At 37.5% G+C, this 14,291-nt stretch overlaps 1 protein-coding gene across 1 annotated transcript; it reads left to right on the top strand.

Moving 5' to 3' along the window:
• Window positions 1–9,322: 9,322 nt before the first annotated feature.
• On the top strand, window positions 9,323–13,663 carry LOC114542029. The gene is made up of 8 exons (XM_028561781.1): window positions 9,323–9,567; window positions 9,648–9,721; window positions 9,817–9,919; window positions 10,115–10,214; window positions 10,284–10,675; window positions 10,835–11,995; window positions 12,175–12,389; window positions 12,595–13,663. Exons 1-6 carry the CDS (start codon window positions 9,323–9,325, stop codon window positions 11,364–11,366), a joined length of 1,446 nt encoding a protein of 481 aa, XP_028417582.1. The 3' UTR covers window positions 11,367–11,995; window positions 12,175–12,389; window positions 12,595–13,663.
• Window positions 13,664–14,291: the final 628 nt, after the last annotated feature.

Genomic DNA, 14,291 nt, shown 5'->3' with positions numbered 1-14,291 from the left:
GACTACCGACCACGAGCCAACAGGCGAAACAACAAAGGACCCTAATGGGTCCTTTGTTGTTTCGCCTGTTGGCTCGTGGTCGGTAGTCCATTCGCAGACATAGAACCTGAAATTCATGATAATTCAGGATATACCATTTATGCGGCTGATACTCATGTTATTCCACCAAATTCTGAATGTGTCATTCAGGCAACATTTAACAAAAATTATTTAACTGAAACAATGGGTTTGATTGAGGTAAATTTACCGCAGCGATTTAATGTTTGTGAAGCCGCAGCGCTTGTGTACGTATCCCCATCAGGGCTTGTCCCCTTTCGCCTGGTATATCCTACTGAAAGACCGGTCAAAATTTATAGGTATACGACACTGGGAACGTTTTTTCAACAAAATCAGATCAGTAATATTATGACCTTATCAGCAGAGCAAACATATAACCCTTCTGTATCCACTAAACAGAATCCTGAGCAAACAGATCAATATGAATTTGATATTTCACCAGATTTAACAAATGATCAACTGAATAAACTACATGGGTTTTTATCGGATAATGCGGATATCTTTTCACAAAATACACATGATTTAGGTCGAACATCCATCGTTAAACACCAAATTTTTACTGATGGTTCTCCACCTATAAGACAAAGACCATATCGTACTGCACCAACACAACGCGAGACTATAACAGAACACGTCCAGACAATTCTTGAGGTGAACATTATTGAACCTTCAGTTAGCCCATGGGCGAGTCCAGTAGTGCTCGTAAAGAAAAAAGATGGTTCAACTCGTTTTTGTGTTGATTACAGGAAACTGAATGCTGTAACAAAAAAGGATTCTTATCCTTTCCCGCATATTCAAGAATCTTTGGACTTATTAGGCCAAGCACAATTCTTTACCACCTTAGATTTGTTTTCTGGATATTGGCAGGTAGAAATGGACGACTCGTCAATCTAAATTAACAGCATTTACCACTTATGACGGCCTATACCAATTCAATGTACTCCCTTTCGGACTATGTAACGCACCATCTACCTTTCAGCGATTGATGGAAAATGTCTTACGAGGATTAAATTGGAAAATATGTCTAATATACATCGACGACATAATCATATTCTCCCATTTCTTTCAAGAACATTTACAACATTTAAATTTGGTATTTTATGCGCCTTAGACAAGCAAATATTAAACTTAAGTCCACTAAATGCCATTTTGCCTTGCCTAAAGTCAAATATTTGGGCCACATAGTTTCACGAAAAGGAATTCAACCAGATCCGGATAAGATTAGTGGCGTAAAAGACTTTCCTGTGCCAAAAAAAGGTTAAGGATGTGCGTAGTTTTCTCGGCTTAGCTAACTATTATCGACGTTTTGTGAAAGATTTCTCGAAAATTGCTAAACCACTTACGCAATTACTCCATAAGAATGTAAAATTTCAATGGACCGATGCTTGTCAAATAGCCTTCGATATCTTAAAAACGGCGTTAATATCAGCTCCAATTCTGTGTTACCTTGACTTCACAAAACAATTCGATTTATATGTATATGCAAGTTTGGATGGATTAGGAATGACCCTCGCCTCGGTCAAATTCAGAATAACCGGGAAGTTGTGATAGCATATGCTGGTCGTAGTTTAAATTCGGCCGAGCTCTCGTATTCTGCTACAGAAAAAGAAGCTTTGGCGGTAATTGACGGTATAAAGAAATTTCAACCGAATTTGTATGGGCATAAGTTCACGGTACACACAGAATCACAGATCATAACGCTTTAAAGTGGCTTATGAGTGTCAAAGATGTCACCGGAAGATTAGCGCGATGGTGGTTATTTATCAAGCAATTTGATTTCGAAATAAAACATCGCCTAGGTGTAGCTAATGGCAACGCAGACAGCCTTTCACGGCGTGCTTATTCTAGTACCTTAGCTGCTTTAAAACCTCTCTCTACCGAGATGGCACGAATTCATGAAATGCAACGAAAACACGCGAATTTGGCACCACTTATCACATATCTCGAAACAAAAACACTGCCAGACGAGGAAAAAGCGTCAAGAACTATTCTACACCAAGTTGACCAGTTTTTACTAGATGAGCATGGCATATTACATCATTTGTTGACTCCGGCAGGCCGCAACCGACCTGATACTAAAATTCAACTAGTCGTACCCGCTTCTTTGCGTTTTGAAATATTAAAGTCCTTGCACGATAGCCCGCTAGGTGGTCATTTAGGCCTAGAAAAAACGTATGAAAAAATCAGGACGCGCTATTATTGGTCTGGTATGTTCACGGATGTACAACATTGGGTAAGGTCGTGTATTGATTGTCAAATGCGTAAAACACCGCGAAATAGGATTAAGGCTCCTTTATTACCGATTCCTGTCGACGGAGCGTTTGATAGAGTCGCTGTTGATTGCTTAGGGCCATACCCAGAATCGTATTCAGGAAACCGTTATGTTGTAGTTTTTTCAGATTACTTTACGCGCTGGCCAGAGGCATTTGCAGTTTCCACAATTGAAGCCACAGTTATAGCTAAATTGCTTGTGAATGAAATATTCTGTCGACATGGAGCGCCAAAAACGTTGCTTTCAGATAGAGGTAAAAATTTTCTGTCAAAACTAATTCGTGAAGTGTGTGGGTTATTAGACATCAAAAAACTCAACACAACCGCTTATCACCCACAAACGGATGGGCTTGTTGAACGATTTAATAGCATTATTTCGCAGTCATTATCAATGTATGTATCAGCAAATCAAAAGGATTGGGATGAGTTTTTACCATCAATACTATTTGCATATAGGACCTCACCACAGGCGACAACTGGGGATTCCCCATTCTATCTTCTATATGGACGCAAACCGCGTCTACCTATAGATGTCAATATATTACCGCCTCAAACTGATAAGCTCTCAACGTCCATTGCGGAACATAGGGCTTGTATCGTCTTACAAATAGAGGAAGCGCAGCGATTAGCTAAAGTAAACACGGAACGAACTCAGCAACAAATGAAAGCCCGCTACGATTTAAAGTCTAAATCAGATGCTTATAGAATTGGGCAGCGTGTCTGGGTATTTACACCAAAGACCCAAAAGGGGTTGTCAAAAAAATTATTGCATTGTTGGCATGGTCCCTATCGTATTGTAGAGAAAGTATCTCCTGTGAACTTTAAGTTAAGAAATTCAGAAAACCGTCTTATTTCGACACCGGTACATGTTAATCGTATGAAACTCTTTTACGACGCGAATGATCGCCCAATGACCCACTTGATGGTGATTTTACTATGCGCGAAGACGAAATTCCACAGGACAGCTTTGAAAAGAAAGGAGATACTGAATCAGACTCCTCTTTCGATGATGAAACGCCAGAAATAAACGGGAAAACGCATACCTCTAATGTGCCTAGTCAGCCAGACCATGTTAGTGACGATGAAATATATCAAATTGAGAAAGTTTTGAAGACGCGCTTAAGAAAGGGTCAGAAACAATACCTCGTGAAATGGTTAGGCTTTCCGAGTGAACAAAATTCGTGGGTAACAGAATCAGACATGGTAACACAAGAACAAACACAACCCTCCATTAATTCATTGTCTTGCGAGACCCCGACATCGAATCAGCAGCAACATACACAGCAGCGTAATACGAATCGAGCGCTACACCTATTTAGGTCCATATATAATCTTGTAGCCATATTGGTATTACTTGTAACATATATCACAATAGGGTCTGCTAATTCAATTAACCTTGGACCTCTTTACGACTGTTCACGCGTATATCATACCGCGTTATACAAATTTACTGATTATTCACATTGTGAGCATGATATGCACCTTAGTGATTCTAAAGTTAAATATTTCGAAGCTGACGTTCTGCAATGTTCAATACGAAGCTCCCATCTGCCTATTTTTCACTGCACTGCCCAACGATTACGAATGACGTGTTCTGAAAGTTTTTTGGTCATAAAAGCAGACATCATACCTTGCATACAATTTCGGTTTCTAACCGTGAGTGTTTCAAAGCAGCAATTCATCGTAAGACGCGCTACGGAAGACTGAAACAGCATTCAAATGGAGAATGGCGGGCTTATACTCCAGATTCATATAGCTGTAAGTGGTTGAAAACTAGGACGCGTACTTATATCCATTTTCGCGTGATTCAATATGCTGCACGACTAACAGGCAAGGATAGGTATATTCAACAACATCTAACACATACTCGTTGTCGCTACTCTCAATATTATTGTCGACCCCGTGAAAAACCTAAAAGTTCAATGGTGTGGAAACAACTAGTGCATCATGATACTCGGTTGTATCATTCGCTTGGTAAATTTACAGCGCATCGCATTGATAATTACATACTCATTCCATCTCTAAGAATTAGTGGCACCATTGTAAAAATTCGTGAAAAAGCAATTATGGTTCTCGATAGCGGATATGTTATAATTAATTTGGCACATCGTAACGGCGCACTAGACCAACTTGAAAACAAATTGAAGTCATTAAAAGTTAGGGACTTGTATCTTAAGCTGCCTGGTCAAGCTATTAGAAGTCTTGCACGCGTGTTCTCCGTACAAGTTAACCTATTCGTAAGTCATTTAGCTGCCTTGTCCGAACAGGAACGAATAAATATGATTCGTTCATGGGAAAACATATGTCGCCAACGCCAAAAAATGTCTAGGATATACCGGTGGGCAATTGGGCAACAAACTTCCCCCATAGTAGCTCCCGATGGTTCTCTAGCAGAGAGGGTCACACAATAAGCCCAAATGGAGATGCATATCTGTTGAGTCAATGCTATAATGAAACCGATTGCACCTTATTTTTAAATCGCACTTATAACGGTACATGTTATTCGAAGTTTCCAGTTTATCTTCATGCAAACAATCAGATTAAGTATCTCTCACTTACCCAACGTCGACTTTATAGCCATTCTAAGTCAATACCGTGTGATAATATTCCAGACGCCACATATATTGCTGATCATTCAGAAACCGTGTGGTATATCGACCGCAATGGCACTGCGTCTAAAACTAATTATACCAAGACTTATTTACCAGCCTTCTCAAATTCCATATTAAAACTTGGTGATATTAATCCACGATTACTACGATATATTCCAGAGCCATTTGAAACATTCTCGCTCCTTGATATTCTTGCGCAGACTCAGGAAACAATAGAACAATTGGACAACATTCGAGCAGCAGACGAGGATAATAATGTCGCATTAGGTATAGGCAAAATAATTGGCATTACTCTATGAGGCATATCTTCCGGTGGAAGTCATATCATAAAGGCAGTAGGATCAGCGCTACATGACGGCTTGACAGGTCTTGGAGATCTCGATGAAAAAGTCATTACCAGCCTAGGCAAAGCCACAGGAAACGTTATAGATTCATCCGGTCGTGCGTTTGAGCACGCTGCTCGAGGCGCAGGAGGGTTTTTTCACGATGTTTTGGGAGGTTTAAGTGGTTCCCTACTCTGGGGTGCGCTCGTACTTTTGGCAGTATTCTGTCTATATCAGTACATACGTAACCAACAAAACTGTTTTCAAAAACCTGACACATCATTTGATGTTGACGAAGCTGACATTGACGTTGAGATAAACGACGATCAATCTGAGTTACAGGATATGACTATACAGGACGAATGTGTAGACTGTGGGTTGCCCCGATGCCCATCGGTTTCTAACCACTTGTCCCAGGAATCATCCGTTTAGGAAGGCAAGCAGTTTCGCCTCTGCCTTCATGTAAATAGTTGTTTTCGTTTACATTGTGCTACGCTTAGTAAATGAAATATGTTTAATTGTAGATTACCCCTGAGGTACACATATGCATAAGTCAATTATATTTAGATCAGTTGTATCTTGTATAATCGATTATGTAGTGTTGTCGTAGAATAACCACACGTACTATTCTGTATAGTCTCAGTTATTAGGCATTTGGCAATATGCCCGTGATAGCCGCGCCGAGCTCAAAAACAAATTAAAATAGTTGGGAATTTGTAAACATATTATATGTACACACATATCTATGATACTATTATATTTAGTTAACTTAAGTTCGTTATAGCTCACACGAAGCTGGGGACAGCTTATTCTAGGTGAGGAGGATTGCTACGCAAAGCTTTATTGTGTTTAGAGATACGCATATAAAAATAGCCATAAAAATAGAAGTAGCAATGGCATGACAGGGATTAGTGATTAAGTTTTGCCAAAAGATGCCTGAGTAAATATAAATTTTCGGCCATTCGCAATCATTAATCACACTCCCTTTAATGTATGACATATCATGGGATCAAGTAACTAATTAGGGGAAAACATTTATCACCATGACAGAAGTAAATGCGTGGATCAACAGTTCTAAGTCGTTGATAAGCTCAACTGCTACATAGTATAAAAATGAGCGTGCTGTAGGAAATGTAGGCTCTTATGTCAATCAACTGTGCTTTTTATAATGCGCGGTCGAGCATTTTAAGGATCACGTCATCAAAAGTTTAAATCGATAAAAATAAGAGTAAAAATAGGTTAAGTTGAAGGATATTGTTCACGGAGGTATTATTTGAAAATTTTACTAGTTGTTGATGATAAACATTTTAAGTTGTGAACATTTTTAAGTATTGACCGATTGAGCTAAAGACCAACTTGACTAGTGCGTCAACGCCGTATTTGTACAAACAAGATATGAGAGTTGGAACGAGCTTCTAACGCCAATCCACATTTCTAACTTACAACGCTGATTGGTTGGATCAGGACCAGCCCACTTTGGTTGATGACGTCTGCAAGTTTCCCTCAACCGTTACTATAAAAGGGCGTGCACAACACCCCAACCTTCAGTGGACTAGCGGAGTAAAAAGCATGTGAAACGTTAAGAAGCTCAACCTGACAGAACAGACAGCCAAGACAAGAACAGAAAACAACGAAGTTCCGAAAGGACGAATATTTGAAGAGAAGAACGAAGTCAGAAACTAACATTAATGAGCATTATAGTTAATCCATTGTAAAGATCTCCTACCCCGCATAAATAGAAAATAAAGACTATATAACACAGTGAATTTATGTAAGTTATCTTTCAAATGTGAAATGTCATCACAGGAAAGCCTTAATTATGCATTTGGTCTATACAATACTGGGCAATTATCTTCTGTGCTTTTAATGTCCAAAGTGAAAGAATTGCTTGTGGCTCAACATTCTTCACTTTTGGATACGTTATACTTGCTCCAGGAATTAAATCCTTCCATCTCAGAAAGAGCTGTTATCTTTGCATCGAAATGCTAAAGCATACAAATATGCTTTGATGAAAATATAATATGATTTGTCAAGGGATGTGTTGGCCGCGTATTCACCAACTGGAAAAGTTTCAAATGACTGTAGCTTTTAGTCCCAATTCCTAATTTCTCTTCATCTAAATACACAATATCAAGCCAAAACAATACATTACAGTCGGGCTGAGTTTTTAATATTTTTCCCCAAAATTGTTGACCTACAGCAAAGATGTCTAGCCTGTGAAAGCATACATAAAAGCAAAGCTAAACAATATCGAGAGGTGCCAGAAAACAAAAAATGAGTGACTATTTACCTTCGTTGTATTTGTTTATATTGGCATATTGTTGTGCGATTAGTTTGTCCTGTAAAATTATTATTATATTTTATAATGCGTGCATGTGCACTCATTTATAATAAATCCTATTGGAAATCTCAAAACAATTGTACATATTCATTAAGGTCTCCAACATATTTTTAAACAGAGGTCTCCTATAGCAACTTGTGAGAAACCCAATAGAATCTTGTAGAAATTCATATAAAATCTTGTAGGAATTCCTATAGCATTTGTTTTTTTATTTTTTTAATGTTTTCCGTTTGTTTTTTTGCAAATTATATAAATGCTTGCTTGTACATGCAATGAGGCTCCTCAATGTTGTTGTGGAGTATAAAGTAAAAAGAGCAGCGGAAAATGTCGATTGGGAATTACGTACATGTAATTACTCTGATTGAGAATTGTGTACATCTAATTACTCTGATTGAAAATAATTTATATGTAATTACTCTGATTGGAAATCGTGTACATCTAATTACTCTGACTCGGAATCATGTATATCTAATTACTCTGATTAGGAATCATGTACATGCAACTAATTATTCTGATTAGGAATCATGTGCAACTAATTACTTTGATTGGGAATCATGTTTATTCTAATTGCTCCGCATAAGTTGCCTAGTCATGGGACAACTCGTTCATACGGTGTAAGTACGCCTGGTGTATTTCTCTGATATATTACTCTCTTTCTTATATATGTTTTGTGTTAATCCTATACGGCTACCACAGACGTTTTTCATACAGGCCAAAGACACGAGTTTACTAAAATTTTAGTTACAATGACTCCAAACGAGATGTTTAACCTTTTTGAGCGTAACTTAATAAGGTGGACTTACAAAAATTTTGGTATAAAATCGTAAATTTCGACAAATTTAAAAATTTAAAAAGTATCAACTTTACGCTCTTCCTCATCCTATTCCGAGTTTTTTTCTTCATAACGCACAAGAAAAGGAAATAAATCGCATTTTCATTATGGTCATCATGAAATTGGCGCATAGCAACGCACTTAGCAACTACAAATTACAACAAAACCTCTGTTTTCTGGTCTTTTAAAAAAATACTTATGTACTATGCATCTCAAAATGAACGATGCTGCTAATGAGCTAAGGAGTTATCAGTCAACCAGTGTGCTGTTTCTTGCGATGGTACATGGCAAAGACGGGGGCATTCTTCCTAAAATGGGTGTGTGACAACGCGGTCAATGGAGAATGCATGGAAGTGCCTTGATGTCAAAGTTTTGAGTAAAGTGTGTCATGGTTGTCAAATAATAGAAAGGGAAGTTGATGTGCATGGGAAAATTGAAGAAGGAGAATATTAGGTATTAAAGCTAACACATGCGATGATTGATAAACTTCAGATTTACTATGGTATTGCCATTCGTAGTAATTCTGCTGACTTGGAAACTATAAAATCAGCCATTTTTGCACCTTGCTCCATTGTGTATAGTAAAGCCATTCAGAAAAGTAACTATATTCTTGGACCTGGCTTACCAGATGACATAATTAGATTAGTAAAACCAATCTCAGCAGTAATGAGCAATATTTACTGCGTTTGATGTTCTGGAGCTTGGTGTATATGATGCTGTGGCACACTTAAAGTGGCTGTCAAGTCCGTGCTGCGCATGTACGCACATTCCTTTCTGTGGGCCCACAGAAAGGAATTTTAATGAAATTATATCCCCATACGCATGCGTATTTAGTCAGGAGGCAAGCTGTCAGCTGTGACAAAACAGTGAAAACACAGCGTTCAACATGGAGGAGTGCGAAAGCTCCTCACATGTCAGTGCCGAAAGCTCCGCGAATTTTAGCGTCCCAAGCAGTGAAGACGCAAAGACGAAACGCAAAGATTACATCGCAAAGCGAGATTCGACAAAAATAGCTCTTTACGAGCAATATCAGCGTTGGCGATGTCTGAAAGACGAGCTAAATTTGAAGACAGACAAACAACTGGCTGAAATGCTTTTAGATCATTACGAAAAAGGTGCCCGTATTTCGAGGTGAGAAATTTGAATTATTCATAATTTGAATCGCATATACATAAATTACGTTCTTCTAAATCTGAACCGATTTATTTCAGTGACGCGGAGACACAGACAAACTTTGAAGACAGCGCTGCGGATTTGTCAGCAATGCCTATGGCCATTAGCCCAAGTAAAGTTTTATATCGACATTTAATGTCACTTTAAACGACGTCTTTAAATGAATGGAGATAGGTAACCCATGCTTTACTATATTTTCCCTTTTAGTTTTATCATCGACCCCGCGTATTCAAACAAGGCCGCATTCATCTTTGCCTCCCGTCGCTACTAAACGGAGACGTCTGTTACTTGGGTCCACAGACGCACTAAGGTATTTTATGTCAAATGTGTTTTGATTCATGCACATGTATGTACTAACGATACATCATACATACATGCTCCACACCCAAGTACCTTTAATGACAACAATAAAAAAAGGTCATGTCGATGTATAATTACTACCGAATTGTAAGTAATTCTTTGTAAAGGAATATAAAAATGTTGTTATCTCTGTTACCTATTGTAGGACACAAACTGTAGATGATGAGGAAACATTATCAGCCATTGATTCTGATGATAGTGAATTGGAGGACAATAGTCAAATATCACTAGGACATCCAATGTATGTTTATAAACTGCTTGAATTCAGGTTTTTAAGTTCTAATGTAATGTAAAGAAATGACTACCCAATATAGCACTTGACTATAGACATTTATATACTTGTATATAGGGTTAGAATTGATGACATTGATAGGGTCTCCTTGGAAGAAGAAGTGTTAGATACCACAATCAATGGTCACAGTGACGATGATGGTGATGATGATGATGGTGTTACTGGTGGTGTTGACACTGAAACAGCCCAAAAAAGTAACAAAGAAAGTTTTGTTCGTCATATACCATCCATTGATGTTCCAAAACTAGAGTTATGCTTAGCATCAACAGCAATAATTTTGGAACTACTGGAAAAGCTACATGGTCCTGTTTGTACAAGAAGTGGATGTAATCGTCCATTGAATTTTGGGAATTCCTTTGTTGGAACATGCCTAGTTGTAAATTGGGGTTGTTCTGCTGGCCACTTTGGTGGGAGGTATGTCTATTTCCAACTTTGCGTTTCATTTTTTGGTATTAATGATAATTTTAACAAGTAACCAGGTACTTTTAATGGATAAACACAACATTTATATTATTCATGTATCTTGATCATTTTGAAAACTTCTAAAATTGAAGAACCAATGCTTCATTTTAGATGGGCTGCCCAACCAACTTGTGAAGGTGTTCGTGCTGGAAATTTGCTTTTGGCATCTGCCATACCTCTTTCTGGCAATTCATATACAAAGATTGGATTTCTTTTCCAAGTCATGAATGTGCAGTTTATATCCAAAAACTTGTACAACCAATACCAGAATTTATATATAGCTCCAGCAGTTAACAGCTATTGGGAGGAATTAAAGAATTCGTGTTGGGCAGAGCGTGAGAATCAAGACATCGTGCTTAGTTCAGATGGGCGCAATGATTCACCTGGACATTGTGCACAGTATTGCACTTATACATTTGCTGAAATGGACTCTAAGTGCATTTTAGACATCAACTTTGTTGAAGTGAGGGAAGTTGAGGGAAGAAAAAGTCCAAACATGGAAAGAATTGGATTTGAAAGAGGGCTTGATAATTTATTGAAATCAAAAATGATTATCAAAGAGGTTGTTACCGATGGCCATTTGGAGATTGGTGCATTAATGAGTAAGTATTCTTCATTGTATTGTTTCCTTTATAGTTTATAAACCTCATCAAATTCCTTGTGACCTACAGATAAAAGGTGTTTGCTTGAAACATTCAAGTTTTAATGCTTCACAACTTTTAAGTGGTCTATTACTGCATGCAAGAGTTTTATTTTTACAACTTGATTGTTGCTATGCTTTTAGCTAATAAATTTTGCTTTGATTGCATGGTTATATCTTTTATGTCACCCTATTGTTTTCAACAATGTATAGCATGATGCTCAAATAAATATTGTATGGAAATTGCTGATTTCCCAACTGTGTGTTTTTTAGAAAATGCTGCAAAATATAAAGACATTGTGCATCAAAGAGATGTTTGGCATGGTGCGAAAATTATTGGAAAAAAAGTTATTTCTGTATGTATTGAACTTCTATGATTAAGCATGAGTTTATGGTGCACCTTTTGATTGATAAACTTGTTTTCTTTTTCATTTTTAATTCACATTTAACAAATGGAGTATCCAAAATAGTTGTGCAGAATTGTGCTTGGTAACTAAGACATTAGGTTATGCTTATTAACCTAGGCTGCTAATGAAAAAGGAAACGAAGATCTTTCTTTGTGGATTGCGTCTGTCAGAAACCACTTTTGGTATTCCAGTCGCAACTGTGGTGGCAATGTTGATAATTTAAAAGTATGTTGCAAATTGAAAATTTTAAACCTTTTGCTGGTGTTCATAAAATTTAATAAAATGGTGCATGCTGCAGTATTACCCTTTGGAACTGACACAAATTTTGCCATTTATGTTTATTTACTATCCATTTGTCCTGTACCATATCTAATGTCATATCTCATTAATTTTTTTTCTAATAGGATTTGTGGATAGGGATTCTCCATCATATTGTCAATGAACACGAATGGGCATTGAAGGATGGCATAGGAGATGGGAAATGTGGCCATGACATTTTAACGGAAGAGGAAAGAGCAAAACCATGGCTGGCAAAAGATTCTTCATCGCATAAAGCTTTGAGAAGCATTGTCCTTAATAAGCGACTATTAAATGAGTTGCCATATTACACCAGGTTTAGGTAATTACATTTTTAGCAAACTGCTATACAGATACCCACTATTATGATACATAAATGCAATACTAGTACTTGGATGTTGTTATTGTTTAACCAGTAGGCGTTTTTCGAGATGTAGCCAAAAATAAGATATAGCCCACATAATATCCCAAATATGATACAATGCCTCTCAGTTTGCACTTGTATATGTACTTTTTTGATATTTCAGGCATACAGGTTTTCTGGAATCTTTCCACAACCATTTGTTAATGTACTGTGCAAAACGTCAATCATATACGTAAGTTATCTTGAAATTTTATTCTATGGGCTGGCTGGTCATGCACTTGCGTGTTAAGAAATAACCTAGGCTATATAAAAATTGCTTTTTTATTTTAAAGGTTAATTGGATATAAGATGCGAAATCAACTGGCAGCAATTGATTTTAATAAACATAGAAAAAGACAAGTTGCAAAGACATTGGATGGAAAACCAAGGTTCGTTTTACTGTACCACTCTTCATTAATGTGACATGTCATTCAAGGGATATTCTCACATGAGTTGACATTTGGGTTAAACATCTTGATTTGCTGTTGTGAATTATAATGTTACCTATAACAAGAGTTAATATAATATTAACTCACCTGATGCTCAAGGCCCTTAAAATGTTTTGTCTATTCTACCCAGGAATTATGCCACCTTTTGATGCGACTCAAATTGGTATAATTTAATCAAAATTTTTAATGCATTCTAGATATAAAGCACACTATAGTAAAAGGACAAAGCAATGGTGCCCAGTTGCAGTCCTTGAACCAAAGGAATACAAATATTTGCCAGAGTTAATCATTGCAATATTTGAAAAACGAAGAGCTACACCTGGCCATGTAACACAGCGATTAGGTCTTGCTCCAGATGACCCAAGGAACATTGCCAAAAATATTGCTGTGGTACCCCAGCCTCCGATGGAAGAGCTTCTGAGACGACACCAAACAAGGTTTTGATATATGAGGGAATACCGTACTTGTGGCACCGACAATTGATTTGCATATCCGTAGACCATATTTATATATGTAATTTTAGATGATTTGTGGGAATTTAAATATTGGGAGGGGAGGCATATCTTATAAATTGTTGCTTTCAAAAATCTATCATCTTAACAGTAAATGAATAAAGTTACATATAACCAGTAACATCGCTGGTCATACCATGCCACTAGTGAAGTGTCAATAATTTATTACACATTATTACATGTCATCATTAACTTGCCAAAATGTCAGTATTGTTTTGAGTCTTCAAAGTCGAGCAGGTCTGAATCCTACATACAATCCATTTGGTGATGGATACCTCGCTCTTATTTTCAATACGCAGCAACTTGGCACAACAACTCTGTTACCTCGGCCTAGACGTCCATATTGCCATAAAACGTACTGTCGATAAGCAGCATGACGAAAGTTTTCATTGTTTCTTGCATGGTCAGCTACAAGTACATCTTCTCTGTACCTCATAGCAATGTCTAGTACATTGCCATCCAAAACCAGTTGGAGGAAAAGTGGACTGGTTGTAATACAGGGCATTACTCTATGGCAGCAACATTTATTTTCCTCTTGTGTTGGCATTGGGGCACAACAACCACAAAAGCACCAGTCTGGACTATCTGCCGGTGGGGGGTTAGGCTGTGGTGGAGCTTGCTCACCTGCTGGGTTTGCCAACTCTCCATCAACCAAGTCAGCAAATGCTGCCGGCTGTCTTCTCAGGAGTTCCAATGCCAATCTCCTTACTGCTGCCTCATCAAGTTGTGCAACCAAGTCCTGAAATTGTATTTTATTGCAAAATTAATTACTCTATAATTTTACTCTATAATTATGATTATGATTGTGATTATTATTAAAATACTTGAATGGCAGTTCAAAAACGAACTGAAAAACACAA

Source organism: Dendronephthya gigantea, unplaced genomic scaffold (assembly GCF_004324835.1).
Source record: "Dendronephthya gigantea isolate DGI-Jeju-01 unplaced genomic scaffold, DenGig_1.0 000328F, whole genome shotgun sequence".
Lineage (NCBI taxonomy): Eukaryota > Metazoa > Cnidaria > Anthozoa > Malacalcyonacea > Nephtheidae > Dendronephthya > Dendronephthya gigantea.
The sequence above is the reverse complement of the archived record's forward strand: the minus strand, read 5'-3'. Positions and strand labels throughout refer to the sequence as shown.

What these genes read in the sequence shown, in the direction of transcription:
- LOC114542029 (XM_028561781.1), top strand. Translation starts at nt 9,323, where the DNA reads ATGGAGGAGTGCGAAAGCTCCTCACATGTCAGTGCCGAAAGCTCCGCG. An exon ending in AAAGGTGCCCGTATTTCGAG is followed by an intron (nt 9,568 to 9,647) that starts GTGAGAAATTTG and finishes GATTTATTTCAG; the next exon opens with TGACGCGGAGACACAGACAA. An exon ending in GCCTATGGCCATTAGCCCAA is followed by an intron (nt 9,722 to 9,816) that starts GTAAAGTTTTAT and finishes TTTCCCTTTTAG; the next exon opens with TTTTATCATCGACCCCGCGT.